Source organism: Aspergillus niger (genome assembly GCF_000002855.4).
Source record: "Aspergillus niger supercontig An15".
NCBI lineage: Eukaryota > Fungi > Ascomycota > Eurotiomycetes > Eurotiales > Aspergillaceae > Aspergillus > Aspergillus niger.
The window spans coordinates 959,558-979,152 of NT_166530.1; the positions used below are offsets into that span (position 1 = coordinate 959,558).

At 51.2% G+C, this 19,595-nt stretch overlaps 8 protein-coding genes and 1 non-coding gene across 9 annotated transcripts; 6 read left to right on the top strand and 3 right to left on the bottom strand.

Moving 5' to 3' along the window:
- Positions 1-312: 312 nt before the first annotated feature.
- Positions 313-2,714, top strand: An15g04050 (uncharacterized protein; the record flags this gene model as incomplete). The annotated part of the gene is made up of 4 exons (XM_001396904.3): positions 313-420; positions 473-889; positions 941-1,603; positions 1,653-2,714. The coding sequence occupies 4 exons, from the start codon at positions 313-315 to the stop codon at positions 2,712-2,714; spliced, it is 2,250 nt and encodes a 749-aa protein (XP_001396941.3).
- Positions 2,715-3,392: 678 nt separating this feature from the next.
- On the bottom strand, positions 3,393-5,129 carry An15g04060 (uncharacterized protein; the record flags this gene model as incomplete). The annotated part of the gene is made up of 1 exon (XM_001396905.3): positions 3,393-5,129. One exon carries the CDS (start codon positions 5,127-5,129, stop codon positions 3,393-3,395), a length of 1,737 nt encoding a protein of 578 aa, XP_001396942.3.
- A 318-nt stretch (positions 5,130-5,447) lies between these two features.
- An15g04070 (hypothetical protein) lies at positions 5,448-6,028 on the bottom strand (the record flags this gene model as incomplete). The annotated part of the gene is made up of 3 exons (XM_059744637.1): positions 5,448-5,601; positions 5,691-5,824; positions 5,903-6,028. 3 exons carry the CDS (start codon positions 6,026-6,028, stop codon positions 5,448-5,450), a joined length of 414 nt encoding a protein of 137 aa, XP_059606501.1.
- A 35-nt stretch (positions 6,029-6,063) lies between these two features.
- On the top strand, positions 6,064-6,875 carry An15g04080 (hypothetical protein; the record flags this gene model as incomplete). The annotated part of the gene is made up of 4 exons (XM_059744638.1): positions 6,064-6,151; positions 6,235-6,378; positions 6,473-6,494; positions 6,554-6,875. 4 exons carry the CDS (start codon positions 6,064-6,066, stop codon positions 6,873-6,875), a joined length of 576 nt encoding a protein of 191 aa, XP_059606502.1.
- A 129-nt stretch (positions 6,876-7,004) lies between these two features.
- tRNA-Val (AAC) lies at positions 7,005-7,078 on the top strand. The gene has a single exon. It is a non-coding gene; the product is annotated as a tRNA-Val (tRNA).
- Positions 7,079-10,994: 3,916 nt separating this feature from the next.
- Positions 10,995-12,626, top strand: An15g04100 (uncharacterized protein; the record flags this gene model as incomplete). Its single annotated transcript, XM_001396908.1, has 4 exons — positions 10,995-11,225; positions 11,291-11,587; positions 11,650-11,970; positions 12,039-12,626. The coding sequence occupies 4 exons, from the start codon at positions 10,995-10,997 to the stop codon at positions 12,624-12,626; spliced, it is 1,437 nt and encodes a 478-aa protein (XP_001396945.1).
- A 945-nt stretch (positions 12,627-13,571) lies between these two features.
- An15g04110 (uncharacterized protein) lies at positions 13,572-15,533 on the top strand (the record flags this gene model as incomplete). Its single annotated transcript, XM_059744639.1, has 7 exons — positions 13,572-13,674; positions 13,802-14,173; positions 14,237-14,343; positions 14,427-14,593; positions 14,905-14,998; positions 15,140-15,335; positions 15,517-15,533. The coding sequence occupies 7 exons, from the start codon at positions 13,572-13,574 to the stop codon at positions 15,531-15,533; spliced, it is 1,056 nt and encodes a 351-aa protein (XP_059606503.1).
- Positions 15,534-16,305: 772 nt separating this feature from the next.
- On the top strand, positions 16,306-17,849 carry An15g04120 (uncharacterized protein; the record flags this gene model as incomplete). Its single annotated transcript, XM_059744640.1, has 4 exons — positions 16,306-16,967; positions 17,065-17,535; positions 17,584-17,690; positions 17,833-17,849. The coding sequence occupies 4 exons, from the start codon at positions 16,306-16,308 to the stop codon at positions 17,847-17,849; spliced, it is 1,257 nt and encodes a 418-aa protein (XP_059606504.1).
- Positions 17,850-18,421: 572 nt separating this feature from the next.
- On the bottom strand, positions 18,422-19,576 carry An15g04130 (uncharacterized protein; the record flags this gene model as incomplete). Its single annotated transcript, XM_001396911.3, has 4 exons — positions 18,422-18,815; positions 18,887-19,266; positions 19,326-19,423; positions 19,489-19,576. 4 exons carry the CDS (start codon positions 19,574-19,576, stop codon positions 18,422-18,424), a joined length of 960 nt encoding a protein of 319 aa, XP_001396948.3.
- Positions 19,577-19,595: the final 19 nt, after the last annotated feature.

Genomic DNA, 19,595 nt, shown 5'->3' on the forward strand with positions numbered 1-19,595 from the left:
GGGAGTGCTGGACCGTGCCGCGCCACTGAAGGATGACTGGCGGTCTAGACGGTCGGTGGCTGGTTGGCATTGAGTCAAAGAAGTGGTGAGTTCTCGTATTCAACCCCGGATTCATGCCAGCCACGTGGACCCGCAAAGCCCCGATCAGAAAAACTGGGCCTCCACCGCATCCCCCCCTCCATCTGTCTTCTTTGTCTATCTTCCTTTTCCACCCCCATCTTTCCGAATTCTCCGCTGTGCTGTCACTCTCCCCCTTACTGCTCTCTACGTATACGCTCTCCTAAATTCTCCTGTAGCCTACGGGCTGACACCATGTCCTCCAATTCCACCACCAAAGTCAAGGCTCAAGGAGGCATCCTCGAAGGCAGCAATCCCGCCCATTATGACTCGTCTAATCCCATCGTTATTTTCATCATCCAGGTGGGTGTTCCCTGCTAAATCTTCCAAATGCTACTCTGCTAACGTCGATCAGGCCGGCATAATCATCATCTTCTGCCGCCTGCTACACTGGCCACTTTCCAAGATCCGCCAGCCGCGCGTGATCGCAGAAGTCATTGCTGGCGTCATACTAGGCCCCTCGGTAATGGGCCGTATTCCCGGCTTCACCGATGCCATATTTCCAACCGCCTCTATTCCCAATCTGAATTTGGTCGCGAATCTGGGGCTGGTGCTTTTTCTGTTCCTCGTGGGGCTGGAAACCAACCTGCGTTTCCTGGTCAGTAACTGGCGCGTCGCCGTTAGCGTGTCGGCTGCTGGCATGATTTTGCCCTTTGGTTTGGGCTGCGCCATTGCATATGGACTGTATAACACCTTCCAGGATGAACCGGACACGGTGGATATTAACTTTGGCACCTTTTTGCTCTTTATCGGTATTGCTATGGCTATCACTGTAAGTCGTTTTTGAGTCACAAACCGTCTTATTTTGCTAACCGCTGGGAAGGCGTTCCCCGTTCTGTGCCGTATCTTAACGGAGCTCAAATTACTGGGAACTAATGTCGGTGTAATCGTGCTCTCAGCCGGCGTTGGAAACGATGTCGTCGGTTGGATTCTACTCGCTCTGTGCGTCGCCCTCGTCAACGCCGGCACTGGCCTCACTGCACTCTGGGTCTTGCTCGTCTGTGTTGGGTACATCCTGTTCCTCACCTTCATCTTCCGACCACTTTTCCTGCGCTTCCTCCGCCACACGGGCAGCCTGCAGAAAGGACCCAGTCAGTCTGTAGTCGCCATCACGCTACTCATCGCACTGGCCTCGGCCTTCTTCACCCAGATCATCGGCATCCACGCCATTTTCGGCGGCTTCATCATCGGCTTACTATGTCCGCACGAGGGCGGCTTCGCCATCAAACTAACCGAGAAGATCGAAGATCTTGTCGCTGCGCTCTTTCTTCCGCTCTACTTCACCCTCTCCGGCCTCCAAACCAACCTGGGTCTGCTTGACAACGGCACCGTCTGGGGCTACGTGGTCGGCATCATTGCCATCGCCTTCACGGCCAAAGTAGCTGGCGGTGCTCTCGCCTCGCGACTTTGCGGCCTTCTCTGGCGCGAGAGTTTTTCCATCGGTGTGCTAATGAGCTGCAAGGGTCTCGTCGAGCTGATCGTCTTGGTATGCCCCTTCCCTTCCCACTATCACACTCCCCAACTAATCAACCCAGAACATCGGCCTCCAAGCCCGCATCCTCAGCACTCGCACCTTCACTATGTTCGTCGTCATGGCCCTAGTAACCACCTTCGCCACCACTCCCCTCACCGTTGCCCTCTACCCCAAATGGTACCAAGTCAAAGTCGAGCGCTGGCGCCGCGGCGAAATTGACTGGAAGACCGGCAACCCCATCCCCTCCGACGCCCGCACCGACAGCATCGCATTGGCCAAAGAACAGCACCGCGCTCTTCCCGTCCGCAAACTTCTCGTCTACCTGCGCCTCGACGGCCTCTCCAGCATCTGCACTCTTGCTGCCCTCCTTTCCCCAAACCGTCCCCCTCTCCCAAAGCAACACCCGGACACCCTCGCCTCCCCTGACCCGGCTGCCGAAGAAACAGCCACAGCAACCACCAAGACAGAAGAAGACGAAGACCAAGAAGACCAAGACCCCAAACCCACCCTTCAAGTCCACGGTGTCCGCCTCCTCGAACTCACAGACCGCGACTCCAGCGTCATGACCGTCTCCGAACTCGACCAACTCCACTACCCCGTCTGGGATCCCGTCGTGAACACCTTCCGCGCCTTCGGCCAATGGCACGATCTTTCCATCGTAGCCGGCGTCTCCGTCGTACCCGAACACTCCTACGCCGATACAGTAGTCAGCATGGCTCGCGACGACTCGACTGATCTGCTCCTCCTTCCCTGGAGTGAAACCGGTTCCATGTCTGAACACCACCCCTTGGATTTGAATTCCGTTCTGGATGATCCCAATGCCACCCGCTTCGTGGCGTCCGCGCCGTATACGGCTTTCGCGGAGAGTGTGTTGCGCAATGTGCGGTGTAATGTGGGGTTGTTGGTTGAGAGAACGCCAACGAGGAGAAATAATGGGCGGGGGCTGCGCGGTAAGCCCTCGCTTGGGGGGTTGAGTATACATAGTGGGAATTTGAATATGGGTATTGGCAGTAGTGGGGATAGGGGTGTTGCGGTGGTGCCGACGACGAGGAAAGCGCATCATATTCTGTTGCCGTATTTCGGGGGGATGATCGCTTCGCGATTAGGTTGGTACTGCAGTTGATTAGGAATGATCAGGTTACGGCGACGGTTGTGCATGTTGTTGGCGATCGGACGCCGATTGCTACGCCGAAGGCTGCTGTTGCTGGGGGTCTTGTGGGAGGGGTGAGGAATAGGAAGAAGGATAGTAGTAGTACGAGTAGCAGCGGTGGTGGTGGTGGTGGTGGTAAGAAGCGTGAGGTTGATGACTCGGATGCGGTGTATCTTACTGCGTTGAAGGATTCGTTGGATGAGGATGTGGCGGCGCGGATGGTATTCAAGAAATTGGTTCTTGCGGGTGGGATCGAGCAGAGCAGTAGTGGGGTGGTGGAGAGGGTGGTTGAGCATGTCAAGGAGGAACTGGGGAGATTAGGGTCTGGGCAACGGGCTGGTGGGTTGGTTGTTGTGGGGAGGGGGAGTGTGGGGGTGGATACGATAGTGGATGATGGGGATGAAGATAAGGATGGCGGAGGGGTATTGGGGGTGCTGGGGGAGAAGTTGGTGCAGATGGGTGGTGGGGATGTGTTGGTTGTGCAGGCGAGGGATACTCTATGATACGATGATACCCTTTAATCTAATCGATCTACTTTGTTTACAGTGAAGGCAACAGTCATGAAGATGTTCATGAAAATTCTTTTTTTTTCATTCTCTTGTTTCAGAGTGGGTAACATATATACTTGGTCAATCATAACACCCGACAATCTCATATATACACATCAATAGTAGTATCTATCCATCCGAACCGGGGACAGACAGACCGACCATAGATCAAGGGGAGAGGGACGTAAGAACATTTACACACCCTGACCAGCAGAGTCGTTGGGCCCTTCTTCTCGCCATCGCCATGCACAACCAGACTAGCGAGCTTACTCCTAGCCCGGAGCTGGGGTCCGTACCAGAACAGCACGTAGGGGATGAGCGTCAAGGCAGTGGCAATCAGAGCCAGGATCAGACCGGCATACTGAGAGCGACGTGTGAAGACTGGAGGCGACAAGGGGGACACGGCACCCAGGGTGTTACGCATGAAACCCTGACCGGCGATAGCCGAGGACGAGCTCTCACCGTAGCAATCGGAGGTGAAGCTGTAGCAGGACTCGAAGATGAAGAAGATACCGATGGCGATGAGGACCAGGGCAATGACGGGAGCGATCCAGGGGAGATCGGCGTACTGGGTGAAGGAGTAGATGAAGAGACCGATGGGGAGCCAGACGGCACCGTAAAGGGCACCGTAGAGACGAGCCTCGGGGCGAGCCTCGCCAATCTGAACAAGGGATTCGTACTTGCGGATCTGGAAGAAGTTGAGACCGAAGCCCATGGTGGTTCCCAGGCAGAGTGCGATGTAGGGAAGACCGGAGACACCCTCGTTCCAGCCCTTCTTTTCTTGGAAGGTGATGGGGATGACGCTAAGGAAGAGGAAGGTCAGGAACCAGGCGAAGGCGATCCAGAGACCGAAGGCGAAGACGACGGGTTCGGTGGCCAGCATCTTGATGGCCTTGACGGAGGAGTTGTGAAGCATGGTCTTGAGGGAGGGGGCTTCCAGGTCGTTCTCGGTCACGTAGCGGTCATCACCGGTGTGGGTGCGGAGGGCCTTGGCGCGCTTGCCGAGAGCGACGCTACCACGGGTTTCCGGGAGGAAGAAGAGGATGACGAGGCCGAGGGGAATGTTGGCGAGACCCTGGATACCCTCAACCCAACGCCAGCCCAGAGCCTGATCGATGAAGCCGGCGTAGATGGGGGCACCGACGGTACCGAAGATGGCGATGAAAGAGAAGGTTGCAACGGGGATGGCGCGGTCCTCGGGGCGGTACATGTCACCGAAGGTACCACCGACAAGGATGGTACCGACACAACCGAACAGACCGAGCAGGGCACGGCAGACGAGGATGGTGCCGATGTTCTTGCCCAGGGCGAGACCGATGAACATAATGGCGAAGCAGAAGTAGGCGCCGGTGTAGACGACACGGCGGCCAGCCAACTCACAGAAGGGGGCCAGGAAGAGCGGAGCCAAGGCACAGGTGAAGTTGAAGAGGAAGAGACCGAGTTCGGCAATTTCGGTAGAGGTGCCCAGGTCGGAGGCCATGTCGCTGATACCGGAGCTGTAGGCTGTTGTGGCGAGACCGATGAAGAGGGTCATGAGACAGAGAAGGCAGCTGATGAAAGCCTTGTACTTTGGGTCCCAGTTGAAGGGGTTCTCCTTGTCTCCCGGGACGAAGTCGAGGACGATGTACTGGTTACCGTCTTGGACCATGCGTTGGGTGACGGTGACGGGGAGGTCGAAGTCAACGGTTTGGAGGGGGCCATCATGGGCCGAGCTCTCGTTGACACCCTCGAGGTATTTCCCACCGGCCACGCGACCTGACGCCGTTGAGGCAGTCACGCTGGAGGGGCCCGGAGAGGCATTCTCCGTATGGGAGGAGAGGGCGGGCTGGGACTTGTCCATTTTGTCCATGTTGAAGAAGAGGAGGAGGAGAGGGAGGGAGGAAAGGGAGAAGGAGGAGTGAGAGAGAAAGAAGAAAGGGTCAAGAATTGCGGGAGATGGGGGAAATATAAAACAAAAACACGGGGGAAGGGGGCAAGCCCGCAAGCCCGTTCAACTCCGTGGGTGAAGACTCCGGTTTTTCCCTCCTGTCGGTCCACCTGCGCATAAGCGATGCTTCGATATCCTTCTGGGGTGCGTCATAAAGTCGGGGTGGAAACTGGACGGTGGCCCCGAGGCTGGAGAAGTTTTACTGCCCTGCACGAATGATGCCGGCCAGGGCTAGCCTGGTGGACGGTTGTTGTCCACTTGTCCTGCCTCCGCCATCCAGGCATCACATTGTGGTTCAAGTGGGCCGCAAACTCTGCGGTCGATCCATTCTGGATCGGTTGGTTTGGGGTCTGAGAAACCTCGGGGAAACTTGCCCATCACCTGCCTGTTCCTTGCCGGGATCAGATTTTTCATCTTTCAGAGAGTAAATCTCTTTACAGGCATTTGATCTTCTTTGAAGAAATGCTCCCACACGTTTCTCTGACACTGATATCCCTCCCTACAATGTACAGCCAGCTCTCATATCCATACCCCCTGTTGCGGGAGGGAAGGGATGATCCTCGGAACTCGCCCGAGATCAGATCCATAACTTGGATCATCGGCCAACCCTAAGCCAACCGTCGACCAGTCGGCATCCCGAGAAAGGCAAGTCAGCCATCGGGCCGACTCGGAGCCTTGCCACTCACTGGGTCCATCCCACGCTTTTCGGGGGTAGTCTCGGGTTGACCTCGGGGAAAAGACCTCACCGCAGCTAAACCGGGAAGCAGCTGCAGCAAGTCGTATGCACGCCGTGTCTCACGTTTGCGCACCATGCCGACTATCCCCAGTGTCAAGGGTCAGACCGGCAATGATCGTGTGTCTTCTCCAGGATTATCACAAACTTAGCCGCCTCCATACTCCGGACTGTCAATCCTCTTATATGGGTGTTTGCCGGGGTGAGCTAGATATCCTTGAAGGATTCCAGAACCTCTGGTGAAATTAATGAATCTCGGTTCAACTGAAACCTCGTAGACTACAGAAATCCTCGGGGTCCACCAGTCCAAAGCAGTTAGTCATGAGCAGTGGACGAGCCAGCTTGGACTGTGCCGAACAAGCCGGCTGACCTGCCTTGAGATGCACCTGGACCACTCTGGATGCGTGTCTCGCGCCTCGCGTAGAGCTGGTAGATAGTGCTAGACTATAGCGTCAATCTCACCCTTTATCCGGAAGACGTTTTAGCCTAAAAACGTGTTATTCGCGCTTCACGACTCTGACAGGCAATGCTAGGCGGGATGTCGGGTAAGTTTTGCTGCGTTGATTGTTTGGCAACTGACACGTATGGGATGAGAGCTCCACAGCTCCGAAAAGCTGCCAGGATTTTCGGGTCGGGATGGAGAAGTGAGGATGCAGATGGCTGAGCCGCTGAGGTGTGAGGCGCCGAGTTCATCCGAGCCAGAGACTGGCCAGCATCGTGACGGCATGCCGTGGATGCCGTGCATAAGACGGAGGCAGTTGCCGTCGCGAAGGATGCCGAACTATTGCAATCGGCTCGGATATGGAGTGGACAGTGACTTGGCGATATGTCATAATAGGGGTAAACCGGCATCTGAGGTTATTGACCGTGGCAAGCATGAGTGGCCTGATGCACGAGAGGATAACATAGTAACGTTGATGAATTGATGCCGAAACCTGTAATGAAGCCGGTGGTGTGAGGAGAGGAGAGAAGCCGAAGCCGCAGTGGTGAGATGATTCCTCCACATTTGCCAATGAGACATAATCCCCGAAGAGAAAAAGCAAATATCAACAGTTGGCCGGATGGTGTAGTTGGTTATCACGTATCGTTAACACCGATAAGGTCCTGGGATCGAGCCCCAGTCTGGTCATCTCTTTTTGCCCGTTGAATTTTGTTGGGGTCCTCGCTGGTCTTCCGTTTCCGTTCCCAATTTTTGAGTTCGACCTTGCCACTCCAGGACTAGCGCAAAAAAATATGCATACTGCGAATAAGTCTAACCTTGTTGAGTCTCCACCCGTTGCACCGCCCTCGGAGCCATGGCTGAAAATGGTTTAGTGCAAGGCCGTTCTCGTGATTTTTGCACGATTTCTTTTCAAGACAACCATTCAATATCTCTCTCACTACGTCATTGGTGGTAGAAGAACCACGGACCTGAAGAGAACAGAAACCATGCATGAGGCCAAGGCACAGGAACTGAAATCATCAGGAGACACCGCTTGTTTCCTGTCATCGTCCTTCGTCTCATCATCATCATCACGATCGTAACAAAGTTTCAACTCTGTGGTGGCTCCACCGACGTTGCAGCTTACCCCATTTAGAAACCCATACGATCTCTCAATGATGATGATCATTTATGCCCAATACCGATCCTGTCCTTCTCAACTCGGTTGATGTGGCCAAGAAAATACTGAGCATATGATGCGCACATCACTCAAGCAACATTCACCCTGTGCCCAACATCCACATTACCTCGGGGCTGCTTAACCTTGGTCGTTGTGCTCCTGATTTTCAGATCCCGCACTGTGCGACGGGACCGCATGAAAAGATTGTCAGTAAAGGTTTGGTCCACAGGTGGCAAACCTGTCACAGTTTCTTCCTTTGCCCTGTACAGTAATGATGTGATGTTACTCAGCAGCCCAAACCGCACTTCTTGGGTGTTCGTCCACATAGGTTATCACGACTTCGAGGTCTATCCATTACTTGACGCCCAATGGCACTAATAGAGAAGCCCTATCGCAGGGGGCATTGGAGCTGCTATAATGACGGTAACATGAGGCGATCATGTTCCACATTGTGGTATTGATTCTGCTTATTCATCGAGTCTCTGGTTTGTTGGGGCTGTGGTACCAGGCAGATGTAGTCTATATCTTTGAAACGTTTTGTGGAGATTGTGCGATTCGAAATTTTCGAGCCCACAAGGAACCTCGATCGTACCAAACACCGGAATGATTAGATCTCTTACTGACTAGCAAACAAACCTAGTGTTTTCCTAAATGATATCTTGCCCACTCAGCGTGTCTCAGGTAAAGCCTTGGGCTTCTAAACTGGGTATTCAGGTGGACTGCATAAAGCTTCACAAGCACTATGATCATTCGAAAACAAAATTCGATTGGCTAGATTCTGTGAGGGCCACTAGGAGGGCCAAGCTTATAGGGGATGTGCACCTGAGCCTGTTGGGTCAGAAATTTAGTCTTTTTTCCTGATAGTGTAGCTGAGAAGGAGGAACTCCATTCGTAGAAGCACGCATAGGGAGTGGCCCTGACAGATGCTACACACACAGCTGGACTTCTGTGTAGTTATAAACATGACAGGGTTTCCGTAATTACATATTTCCTTGTAGATTTATGCTGCTTGTCCTAGGGCCACCGGCGCTCTTCATGGTTATGTCTCACCCCTCAGTCCCAAGCCCAAGTATGCATACGATATGTTGGATAAAACAGCAGATTGTATACAAAGTCAAAAGTGATAAAAACAAAGGCTCGCTTATTGTACGGGTTGTCCAGTGTGATTCGCACACTGATTGGGGCAGGATTCTTTGCATATTTTAATGAATTCTGACAGCTGGTTAAAGTCGCCCTGGATCCATTTAGTGGTCAGAACTCGTTCACTGTTTTCAAATATATAAGTACCATACAAAGCAATGGTCAGAACTCTGCAAACTCCACCATCACTCACATATTATGGCGTAACGTTAATTTGTAATTTTTTAACCACTCTGAGTTTATTTATACACATCTGAGTTACTTAGCTTCTAGTCACTGGACCTGCTCGGATCTACCTGATCATGTTCGTGAAGTCATATCCTTTTGTTGAGCATTCCTGCTATTGTCTTTATAATTTCTCCTTATGTTAACGTGATCCATATCAACGACAAGGCGACCTTTATGAATAGCTGTACAATAACAGATTATATAAAATTAGCATAGTTCCAAAATTCTAAACGAAGGTTACCAAGCAAACGCCGGTCTCCGATCCCGGGTATTAATCAGAATATCCCCATATATGCGCTTCTCTCCTCTTAGCTTCATCGGTATAAGTCGCCGCATTAGGAATGAGAATATTCGTTGCTTGTCTTCAGTCGGCTGATGCTGGGATTAGGGAGAGACGACTGGGGTATTGGAATTCCTTGCTTGATTACCCGCGTCAGCTGAACTACATAAGAAGTTAATTTCCCATTATTCAACCATGAGAGATATATAGTGCCGCAATTATTCGCAAGTATGACCCTTCTATAATTGGTGCGTATTTTGTTAACGTGTAATCACAGAGTGTAGTCGCTCTTAGCCTGCCACCGGAAACCTGGACTAAATTGTCCTGAGACACCGGTCAACCAGTACTCCAGTGTGTATCGTTCTTTGCCCAGTTGAACCTTTCAGTAACTGCATACAGTAAACTTAGGGCATCAGTCAACATCGTACAGCAAGAATTTAAACAGACTTTCTTTGTTTTTGGAGCAAGTTGGACCGTAAACAAGCGTGCTGATTGCTGTTCGGGCTACATATATATATCTCTTCCGAACAATGCATATAGTCCCAAAAACCCAGGCTGAGGATACAGAAATTTTCACAAAGTTGGCTAAGAATAAGTCAGCTGCACCAAGATAACAGCTACGTCTGAACAGATTTGAGGTGACAGAAGGAGCACGAAGCACAATAACCTGGAGACCGTCAATATTGAGCGGAAGGAAAAAAGAAATCCAAAAAACAAATCCCTCTGAGGGATTCGTACCCATGCTGCTACGGAGCTGGGTGGAGACGTATACCCTGAAGGTGGACGACCACTCGACTATTGGGGGGCTAACATAAAAATATAAGTAAGAATATTGTCTCTTGACTCGCACTCCCAAGCTTGTAGAACATGACATTCTAGCCCTAACCGCTGAGACCACCATCGCGGAATCAATGTTGTCTTCGAGGCCCACTTGCAATTCGTCAGGTCCAGGTTCGGACTTAGACATCGGACTCCGTTGACTCAGGTTATTATATGCCTATATATGGGTTAAGCAGCTATGTGCCTAATAGGTGGGTCATTCGAGAAGCTATGGATACCACGTCCCTTCCTTGCCCCTGACATTCACGGAATACGATTAAGATCTCCGATACACAGCGGAGATAACCCCGGACATCGATCTAAAGCCGGGCCCAGGTCCCACGGTTTGTGGAGTCAAGTGCCGACCTTCCGCAAACTGCATTTCCTGCTGTCACCACTCTTCAGACACTATGTACATGAGGATGCTACTGCGATAGATTGCGAAAGATAGTAATGCAGTACCGGCTTACCTTATTACTTTAATATCTGCCATGTGTCATACAATCAGGCCAAACGTCTCATTAAATAGATCAGAATACCCCAACTTTTGAGGCAGTTTAGTCTGAAATGACAGCCGTGGTTCACTCGCCGCCCCACCACGCTAACGCTCGCCATCGCCCGTATATCCGAACTGCTCACCAAATCTCTGCCAGTTTCGGATATACACAGCCAGCAACCAGCAATAAGCCGGATATAGCACCCCGCAAGGACCTTAACTCTAATATGCCACAGCGGGTCCGGATAGAAGACGCGGCAACGTCTCGACCTGCAGACTCCTCTCGCTGGGCGCTAACTGCGCGCTCGAATTCCGAAGCGGAACCAAACCCTGAAGAAGTGACAGGGGGTTGCTTCAACGGTTACTAATGTCGGTAGTGGCGTCTGTGTTTCCTTCAAATAGAAGAGGGGGTGCCCCCAGAAAAACGAAACATGATTGATCCTGCAGAAAAACAAATCACACACTCCCCGGACATACCAAGATGGTCACCACAACCGCAATTCCCCTGATAATCCACGGCAAGGATGTCCTTATCTCCAATAGTGACCGCAAACATCCCATCACGTCTACATCCGCACCTCATTTGAAATCCTTCCAAGGCGCAACGCCCGATCTCGCCATCCAAGCCGTCGAATCCTGCGCAAGTGCCTTCCCAACATGGTCGCAAACACCCCCCGAGGAACGTCGACGTTTACTACTGAATCTAGCCAAGGTAAGTAATTCCATGCACTAAATTTATGGAAAAGTAATTGTGTCTAATAAGAAGTGAATGTACAGCTCCTTCGCGAAAAATCCAACACCATTCAGACCCTCATCAAAGATGAAATCCACTGCACACCACTCTGGTCTCACCTCAACGTTGAAATCGCAGCCGGCATTGTCGAAGAGACCGCTTCAGTAATAACAGACGCCATTAGCGGCACTATCCCTTCGTCGCAGGGAAATACGTACGCCCTTGTGATGAAGAAGCCGCTCGGTGTGGTGCTGGGCATCGCGCCGTGGAACGCGCCGGTAATTTTGGGACTGAGATCGGTGATTCCGGTAATTGCGGCGGGCAACACAGCTATTTTGAAGGTGAGAACTTGAGTTACTATTATCACCTATGAGGAAGAGGAATTTGTTGCTGACAAGAGTAGGGCTCTGAGTTGAGTCCCCAAACGCATTACTTCCTCGCGGCACTGTTCCGGGAGGCAGGGTTCCCGCCAGGAGTCATTAACTTCGTTCTGCATCGGCCGCAGGACGCGGCAGAGATCTACGAGTGTATGATTCAGCATCCGGCTGTGAAGAAATGTAACTTCACCGGATCAACCCAGGTGGGACGTGTGATCGCGTCCAAGGCGGCGATGGCGTTGAAGCCGGTGCTGTTGGAATTGGGTGGCAAGAACCCCGTGGTGGTGTTGGAGGATGCGGATTTGGATCAGGCGGCGGATGAGATTGTTGCGGCGGGATATTTGAATGTGAGTATCTGCATCTATCCATGGTGCTGTAGTGGAGGAGAATGTGTGCTGACAAATTTTGCCAACAGAATGGCCAGATTTGCATGTCGACTGATCTCGTCTACGTTGTTCGCTCGGTGGCGGAGGAGTTGACTAAGAAGCTTTTAGAGCGCTTGCACAGCGAAGATCGGCCACACAAGGTTATTTCGGCAGCGAGCCGAGCCCGTCTTACGCAGTTGGTAGATGATGCGCGGTCTAAGGGGGGTGTCATTCACCAGGCTCGTAACCCTCTCGCTGAGGATCCCTTGGCATTCCCAGCTACTGTGATTGAAGGAGTCACGGAGGAGATGGAGTTCTATACGATCGAGTCGTTTGGACCGGTGTTTGGAATCATCGCTGTTGATTCGGCAGAGAAGGGTTTGCAAATGGTTAAGCGGTCCGCGTACGGCCTTTCATCGGCGGTGTTTACGCGTGATCATTTCAAGGCTCTGGAAATGTCTGCAGATATTGCTGTGGGAGCGGTTCATGTCAACGGGGGCACGGTACATGACGAACCGACGTTACCGCATGGAGGAGTGGGCGACAGTGGATATGGTCGGTTTGGAGGAAAATGGGGCTTGAATGAGTTTTTGCAGACGCAAACGGTAATTTTGAATCGGGTTCGGGCTTCCCTCTGATACATGAAAAGAGATATTAGGCATGATCTGCATGATATACGTGCATTGGTTACATGTGGAGAGATATATCAGCTGGGCATATAGTATGAAGGGTCACACACAGCCACTAATTCAACTCTCTTCATTACCTGTCGTCCTCTCCACTGTCTCAAATACCAGAAAGCCCTCTTGATAACTCAAACACTATTTCATCTGAGTGCATTAGATGAAATGCTCGCCTGGAGCCAGATCACACTCTGCACATGAATGAATTTGGAACCAGAGAGTCCGATGGTTACTGATGCAGCCATGTTTGGAGGGCCGACGTTGGAGAAGGAGACATCTGGCTAACTATCGGAGGTAAATTGGATGTTAAACTTCGAGGCATCACCTGGATCATTCGCGAATCGACTTGATGTCTATTTTCTCTAGCTTGAAACCACTACAAATCAGGTAACCCATGCAACGAATAACTCACGGCTTCAATACTTCGAGTGATCTGGTCAGTATCCAATCCTCCTGTAGCTCGGATTGATTAGATAGTGTAGAACAACACCAAATTTCCCACCATCCCAAACCCAATTACGGTGTAGAATCAGCCGGGTTCAATCATCAATATTGCCGTAACCAAGGGATAATTGTTTCAGTCTACTGTGACCTCTCGATGACGACCCATATCACATAGCGTCAAATATATTTTGTAATCTAGGGAGGCGCGTTGTTGTGCCAGCTACCTGCCAAACTCTTGACCTCATGTAGCTCATGTAACAGCTATGGGTATGCAAAATAATTGCTCACGCGATCTTGAGCCACATGATATTGTCATGACTCCCCGTTAACCTCATACTTTTGACTTTCACCGCATCTCTACCTCACCTTCGTCTCAGTCTCCAGAATCTACTTCACCCTTTCAAAAACCTTTCACTTCGATATCTTCCCACATCTACTCTCGCCACACAGTACAAAATGGATATGCATGACCCCAAGGGTATACAGGGACAGGGAGAAATCGACATGACTGCCCTTGTACCTTATTTCAGACTTGGTCTCGGTCTCACTCGGGCTCAGGGTGAGGAAGCGGAGAAGCCATGGCAGATTGACTAGGACCTTACCGACGTTCAAATACCAGAACATCTGGGTATATGATGATCCCCCAAACTAGATACAGCATCGCTTCTAACTACTACCTTTAAAAGAGACTCTATTGGAGGACTTCTCTTCAGGGCTCGGTAATGGAGACTGTGACGAGAGATTGATTCGGCCTCGACTATATGCAACACTTATGGTGTTGCTGGCCAAGGTCATGAAGGAAACCCGCATCAGTAGAGATGATGACGAATCTACGTGCAACTCCGATCTTCCTTCGATTGACTATTCAGCGCCATGCTGGATGGCCGACCAGAAACTCATTGTTTCACCTGTTGCCGACTTTGCGAGTCACCCCGTGGAGATCACTATGCATTTTATCCTACTGTACGGCCGGCGCCCAACTTTGGACACAAATCTCATTGTGTTGAGGAAACAGACAATCCTTCCTGACGAGGACTGGGGAGTCCTTGCAGCTATGTGTAAGTTCATTCACATTCCCTCTTTATTTCTAGAGTTAACGGACATTGATTTCGATTGACCAGCCGCTATTCATCGCCAGCGGAAAGAGGCAGGCGATAACGGGGACATTTACGGAATCCATACCGATACCTATACCTGGAATTTCTTCCACCTCAACAATAGCGGCAAGGTACGATCTCGGACACCATTTTCTTACCATTCTTTTCCTGCCTCATTTCCCCGTTTGACTGAGGCTGAATTTCTAGAATACAGTATTCAACCAAACTGGATTTGTCCTGGTCCTTGGACCAAAAGGAGGTCATCGGTCGCATCTGCCAGATAATAAGAGAAGCTAGAGCTCTTTCCCGAAAGGTGGGAGGTAGGGATTCTATGCTGGGCATCTTTGAATCAGAGACCGAAGAAAATAGTGATGACGAAATGTCTGATCACTCTTCGCTCTACCAAGGAAAACGTTGATGTGTTGCATCGGATAGAATCTAACGTCTATCAAGTGGTTCTGCTGCTGTGTAATTGCTAGTGAAGTATCCTGTCATTAATTTTTGTTTTTCAGTCATTGATGATATTCAACTCAACTCAATTCAATTCATATTAAGACACCATTTTGTATGCATATGGCTCTTCGCTGGATTTATCGAATGCTAATGGCCCGTACCTTGAGTTCGATATTGAACTTCTACACGGACATAGAGTAGCCGCCAAGCTTGTTGTCTAACTACTGAATTTATACTAGACTGAGTGTGATATTCTCCGAGGTGACCGTTGCATGGTGTAACGCAGCGCATCAGCTGGTACTGTTTCATCCCTGTTCTGTCCTACATTTTATTGTACGTGGCGTGACATGTGATCATTTGTTGTGAATCTCCGCAGCCCTGGCACTTGTGTTAGTTTTATTCCGGGTGATCGGAAGTCAGCTCATTGTCTGTCCTACATGCCGAGAGGAATGTTACGACTTTACTTTCATTTAGTTACATGCATATGCACACAGCCTGCTATGCCTTCGATTATATTACATGTTTCTGTTAGTAAATGCGTACTTTATGCTGCGTGCTCGACTATATGGAAACGCGGCCTTTTACACTATCGCGTATTGCGGTGTTGTCAGATATTGGCATCTCGCAATCGACGGACCGCTCAATAATAGAATAGATATCCAAGTAGGACGTAAGCCTAAGAATCAGTAACAAGTCATTGATATCAATAGTTTGTGATCTGCTCGCATAGCACATGCATGTATCTTTTTGGTCGGGGAAATCGCCATGGCATACGGATTGTATATAGAACCTGTGTTGAGCAATCTCGGAAAGGGATCTATAAAATAAACTTAAAAGTAAAACATGAACAGATAGATTATCTGTCTGAATACTGAGAAGGTATTTCTACAGCATGCATAGCATAGCCCCGACTAAATTAATGCCATCATTTTTCAACATTTGCACAGCATCGCACGGCCTTACCCCTCGTATAGACGTGGATGCACATAATGGACCGTCAGCAACTTGATTACTTATTTCAGTTTTCCAAGTCCCATATATCCCTTCGAATACCTGATGTGAGAAAGTACAAGTGTCCATCCGCCAGCCAGCCAGCCGGGCCACCCGAGCAGTCAAGGATGCGGGACTCAGCCCGTCAGACGGAAAAAGAGAGCCCGACAAAAGAACGAAATGCATGGGACCGATTGTAACGTGGGGGCCAGAAAGTATGGGCCGTGAGAATGAGGCTAGTATATGGAGATGCAGGGCGCTAATGCATGTTCAAACTCTATTGAATTGCTGACTGCTGTAGCCTGATCACCCATTAGGCGTTTTGTGGCTGGAAAGGAACGCATGATTCGAGGGAGGAGGGGAAAGAAAGGAGATAGCCGTGGGTCAGAACTGTATCACGACAAAGAAGTATTAGTGAAGGATACTATAGGGAGGTAGTAAGTGATGGGATAGAAAGTAGACGCGGTGAAGTCCTTACAGGGATCTCTATGGATGAATTTAGTAGGGCTCGCCTGGCGATCCCCGCCCGGATGACTTGCAAGGCTCCTGAATCTATTCCAATTGATCTTCAACCGAGCTTCCTCTAACTCCCATCTGTAGTATACTGTTCCCTCAGACACTCATTCATCCACACCACTACCATCACCATCATGTCCTGGACCAAACAAATCGACCACTGGAGCCGTCCCCTTGACTGCCACGACCGCCTCTTTCAATTCATCGGCGAGTCAGGCAAACCACTCGGTCGCGAACACTGGCTCACCGTCGGCGCCGTCCAGCTCGACTTCCCCAACAGCAGCCCCGAGATAACCATCCCACGACTCCGCAACGCCTGGAAATCTCTACGCATGCGCTACCCCGACATCGCAGGCGAGCTCCATGGCCACGAAAAGCGCTACTACCCGATCACGAGCGCCTCAGCCCTAGAATCCTGGTGCAACAACACCTTCAAAATCGAAGACTTAGCCCAATCCGCCGACGACCTCTTCACCCACCACCTGCGCATCGCCGACCGGCACGCAACGGCACACTGGATCCCCAGCAGCCAGGAATTCTGCATCGTTTCAGCCCACTGGCGCTGGGACGGCACCGGACTCGCCATGGTGCTGGACCAATTCCTCTCCGAGCTTCAAAACCCCATCACCACCACCACAGCCTCCTTCGACGGCAGCGAAGCCACCCGACTGATCCCCTCGCTCGACACCGTCATCGGTATGCCTGCCTCCCCGAAGCCAGAGACCCCGAATGGTCTCGTCGCGCCGACGAACTCCTCGCTACCTTCCTCGAGGGCCAACCCTCGATCGGCCTGCCCGTGCTCAACCCACAGCCTTACCCGCCAAGTCTCTCCGCACGGAGCATGTCATCCCCGCGGAACAGGCGACCGCGCTACGTCGTGCCTGTCGCGCAAGAAACATCACTCTCACGACAGCTATGCATGCCTCTGCGATTATCGAGACTGCGCGTGCGGCTAATTCTACCGATCCATCATCGCGCTACATCTCCTGGCAAGCCTTCGATCTCCGCAAATACCTGCCCCCACCCTACGACGGCCCCATCCACGGCCCGTCCCTGCGCATGGTCGGCCTCCCGCTGAATGTCGAAGCCACGCCCACAACAAGCTGGTCGGACCTCGTGGATACCATTCAGCCGCTGTACCGCCAGTCGTGGAACTTGGCCGACAGTGACATGATGTTTGTACGGGTGCCGTTCGTGGAAAAGGCCACGGCCATGTTCCAGGCTGCTGCTGCTGCGGGGGCGGCGCAGCCGACAGAACCAAATATTAATAGTTTGGGGCCTGTGGATCGGTTAATCAGGGAGAGTTATGGGGAGGTCAAGGTCAAGGGTTTGGTGCTGATGGTGCAGATGTTGGCGCAGCAGTTGTATGTGCATTGTTGGAGTTGGAGGGATGAGTTGCATTTGAGTGCCAGTTATAATGAGGCGTATTATGAACCGGTGTTTGTGGAGGCGTGGTTGAGGGCGATGAGGGAGAATATGGTGCGGAATTTGTTGGAGGATACTACGGATACGAATAAGGGTGCGTTGCTTTGATGGGTATTTCTATATTACTTATCTATTCCCCCTTTTTCCTTTTTCCTTTTCTTTTTCTTTTTCTTTTTCTTTGTTCTGTTCTGTTCTGTTTGTTTAGAGGTATGTTGCGTGGTTCTAACAATTGATAGAAACTATCGTCGGTTGATTATCGGCACTGTACAGTTGATACTTCTAGGTTTGAATGGGCGTTGGTTGGTTGGGTGTGGAATACGCTTGTTGACGCCACAGTGTTTGGGTAATGCAGGAGCTGGAATCATCGAAATGATGTTACGTGTCTCATTAATTAATATAAATTAATATACAAGTAGTAGATAGTAGTGGTAGTAGTAGTGGGGCAAACCGCCCTTCGATCTCACCCGTGGACTCCCGTCCACCCGTAAGATTGTGCAACATGGGAAATGAAGGATATCCAGAACTCAGCTCACGAGAGATTCTCCGGGCGGAGCTCCGGGGGCAAAGCAGCAAGCCGGTCCAACTCCAACTCACCAGCGCTAAATCCCCTTTTGCAACTGGGCTGGATTCAGTACCCACATTTCTCTATAACCCCGGAACGCTAATATAGCACCCAGTTTAGCGGCATCCAACATGGTTCCGATGCAACCGGAGAGGGGCTGGGGTGGGGGGCGGAAAGTTAGGGACCATCATTGTCCGGAGAGTGTTGGAGTAATATTGCAATGAATAGTTGAAGTAAAAAGAAAAATTCGGATGAGGCCCGTGCTAGACCACGTCAACGTCTACACTCTGCTTCACGTAGATGTGGCAGGGGCCGAGCTGGTCCATCTTGTACGACTCGCCATCCCCGCGCGTGATTTCCGTCTGCTGGGTGCTCAGCAGCGGATCTTCCACCCGTCGATAGGGTGCGCTCTTACCTGCCGGAGCATTGCGCGGCGTGTTGTCGCTACCGTACGGATACTGTGCAGTGGGCGTCTTCACCGTAGACATCTTTCCCCGTGCCACTCGGAACAGTGGGGCGTAGGTTGGCAAACATGCGCAGAGCGTGGCCACCCCCAGCTGTACCGATGACCAGACCATTGTCTCGGGAGCCCGCACAACTTGGGGTGTGGCCGGGATCCAGAGATAGGAGAGCTTGCAGATACTGGCAATACAGACCCTGTTTCATGCGATCAGCAATGGATTCCAAGAGTGTTTGAGAGGAGACCAAAGTCCCGAGACAAAACCTACAATCCACCCAGAAGGAATATACCAGTAATCTGGACCTTGCGTGTGCGACTGAGCTGCAGTCGCGTCACCACATACACAGGTAGAAACAAGATTATAACATCAAGGAACAAGTTCGTGAGCTCCATCCCCAACCAGAGCCGACCACTGGCGATGCAGTATTCCGCAGCGCCCATCGCATCCCACAACATGTGGATTGGGTGACACTGGAAAATGTTGACGAACAGAACAATGAGGAACCAAGCAACGCAGAGGGCGGCTGTCACGTAGTTCAAGACGCGGTATATTTTGGAAACCTTAAAGAGGCCGTGCAGAAACGCGAGTACCGATAGTTTGACAAAAGTGATGGTCGCCATGAAGAAAAGGTCGGCGACGTACAGAGTCTGACTCAATAAAGTCAGTCAGTCTTGCGCACGCATACGGATGGCATCGCGCAACAGACCTTGAGAAATGCCTTGGCCCATACCATTCCCCCAATGTCTGCATCGGCTGCGAATTCGTTCAGGTCGAAGGTGCCCGGGCCAGGTCCTGCGACAATATCTGGGTAACCGCAGGATCAGTAACTGCTCCCTCCTCGTGTTGAATTATTTAAGACGTCGACATACATTGAATTAACAGAGCCGCAAACACCGTCATGCATGCCAGCGTGAGCAGAAGCAGGCCGTCGGACAAGGGAGACCACTGTCGGGTCATGATTCTCACCACCAACCGG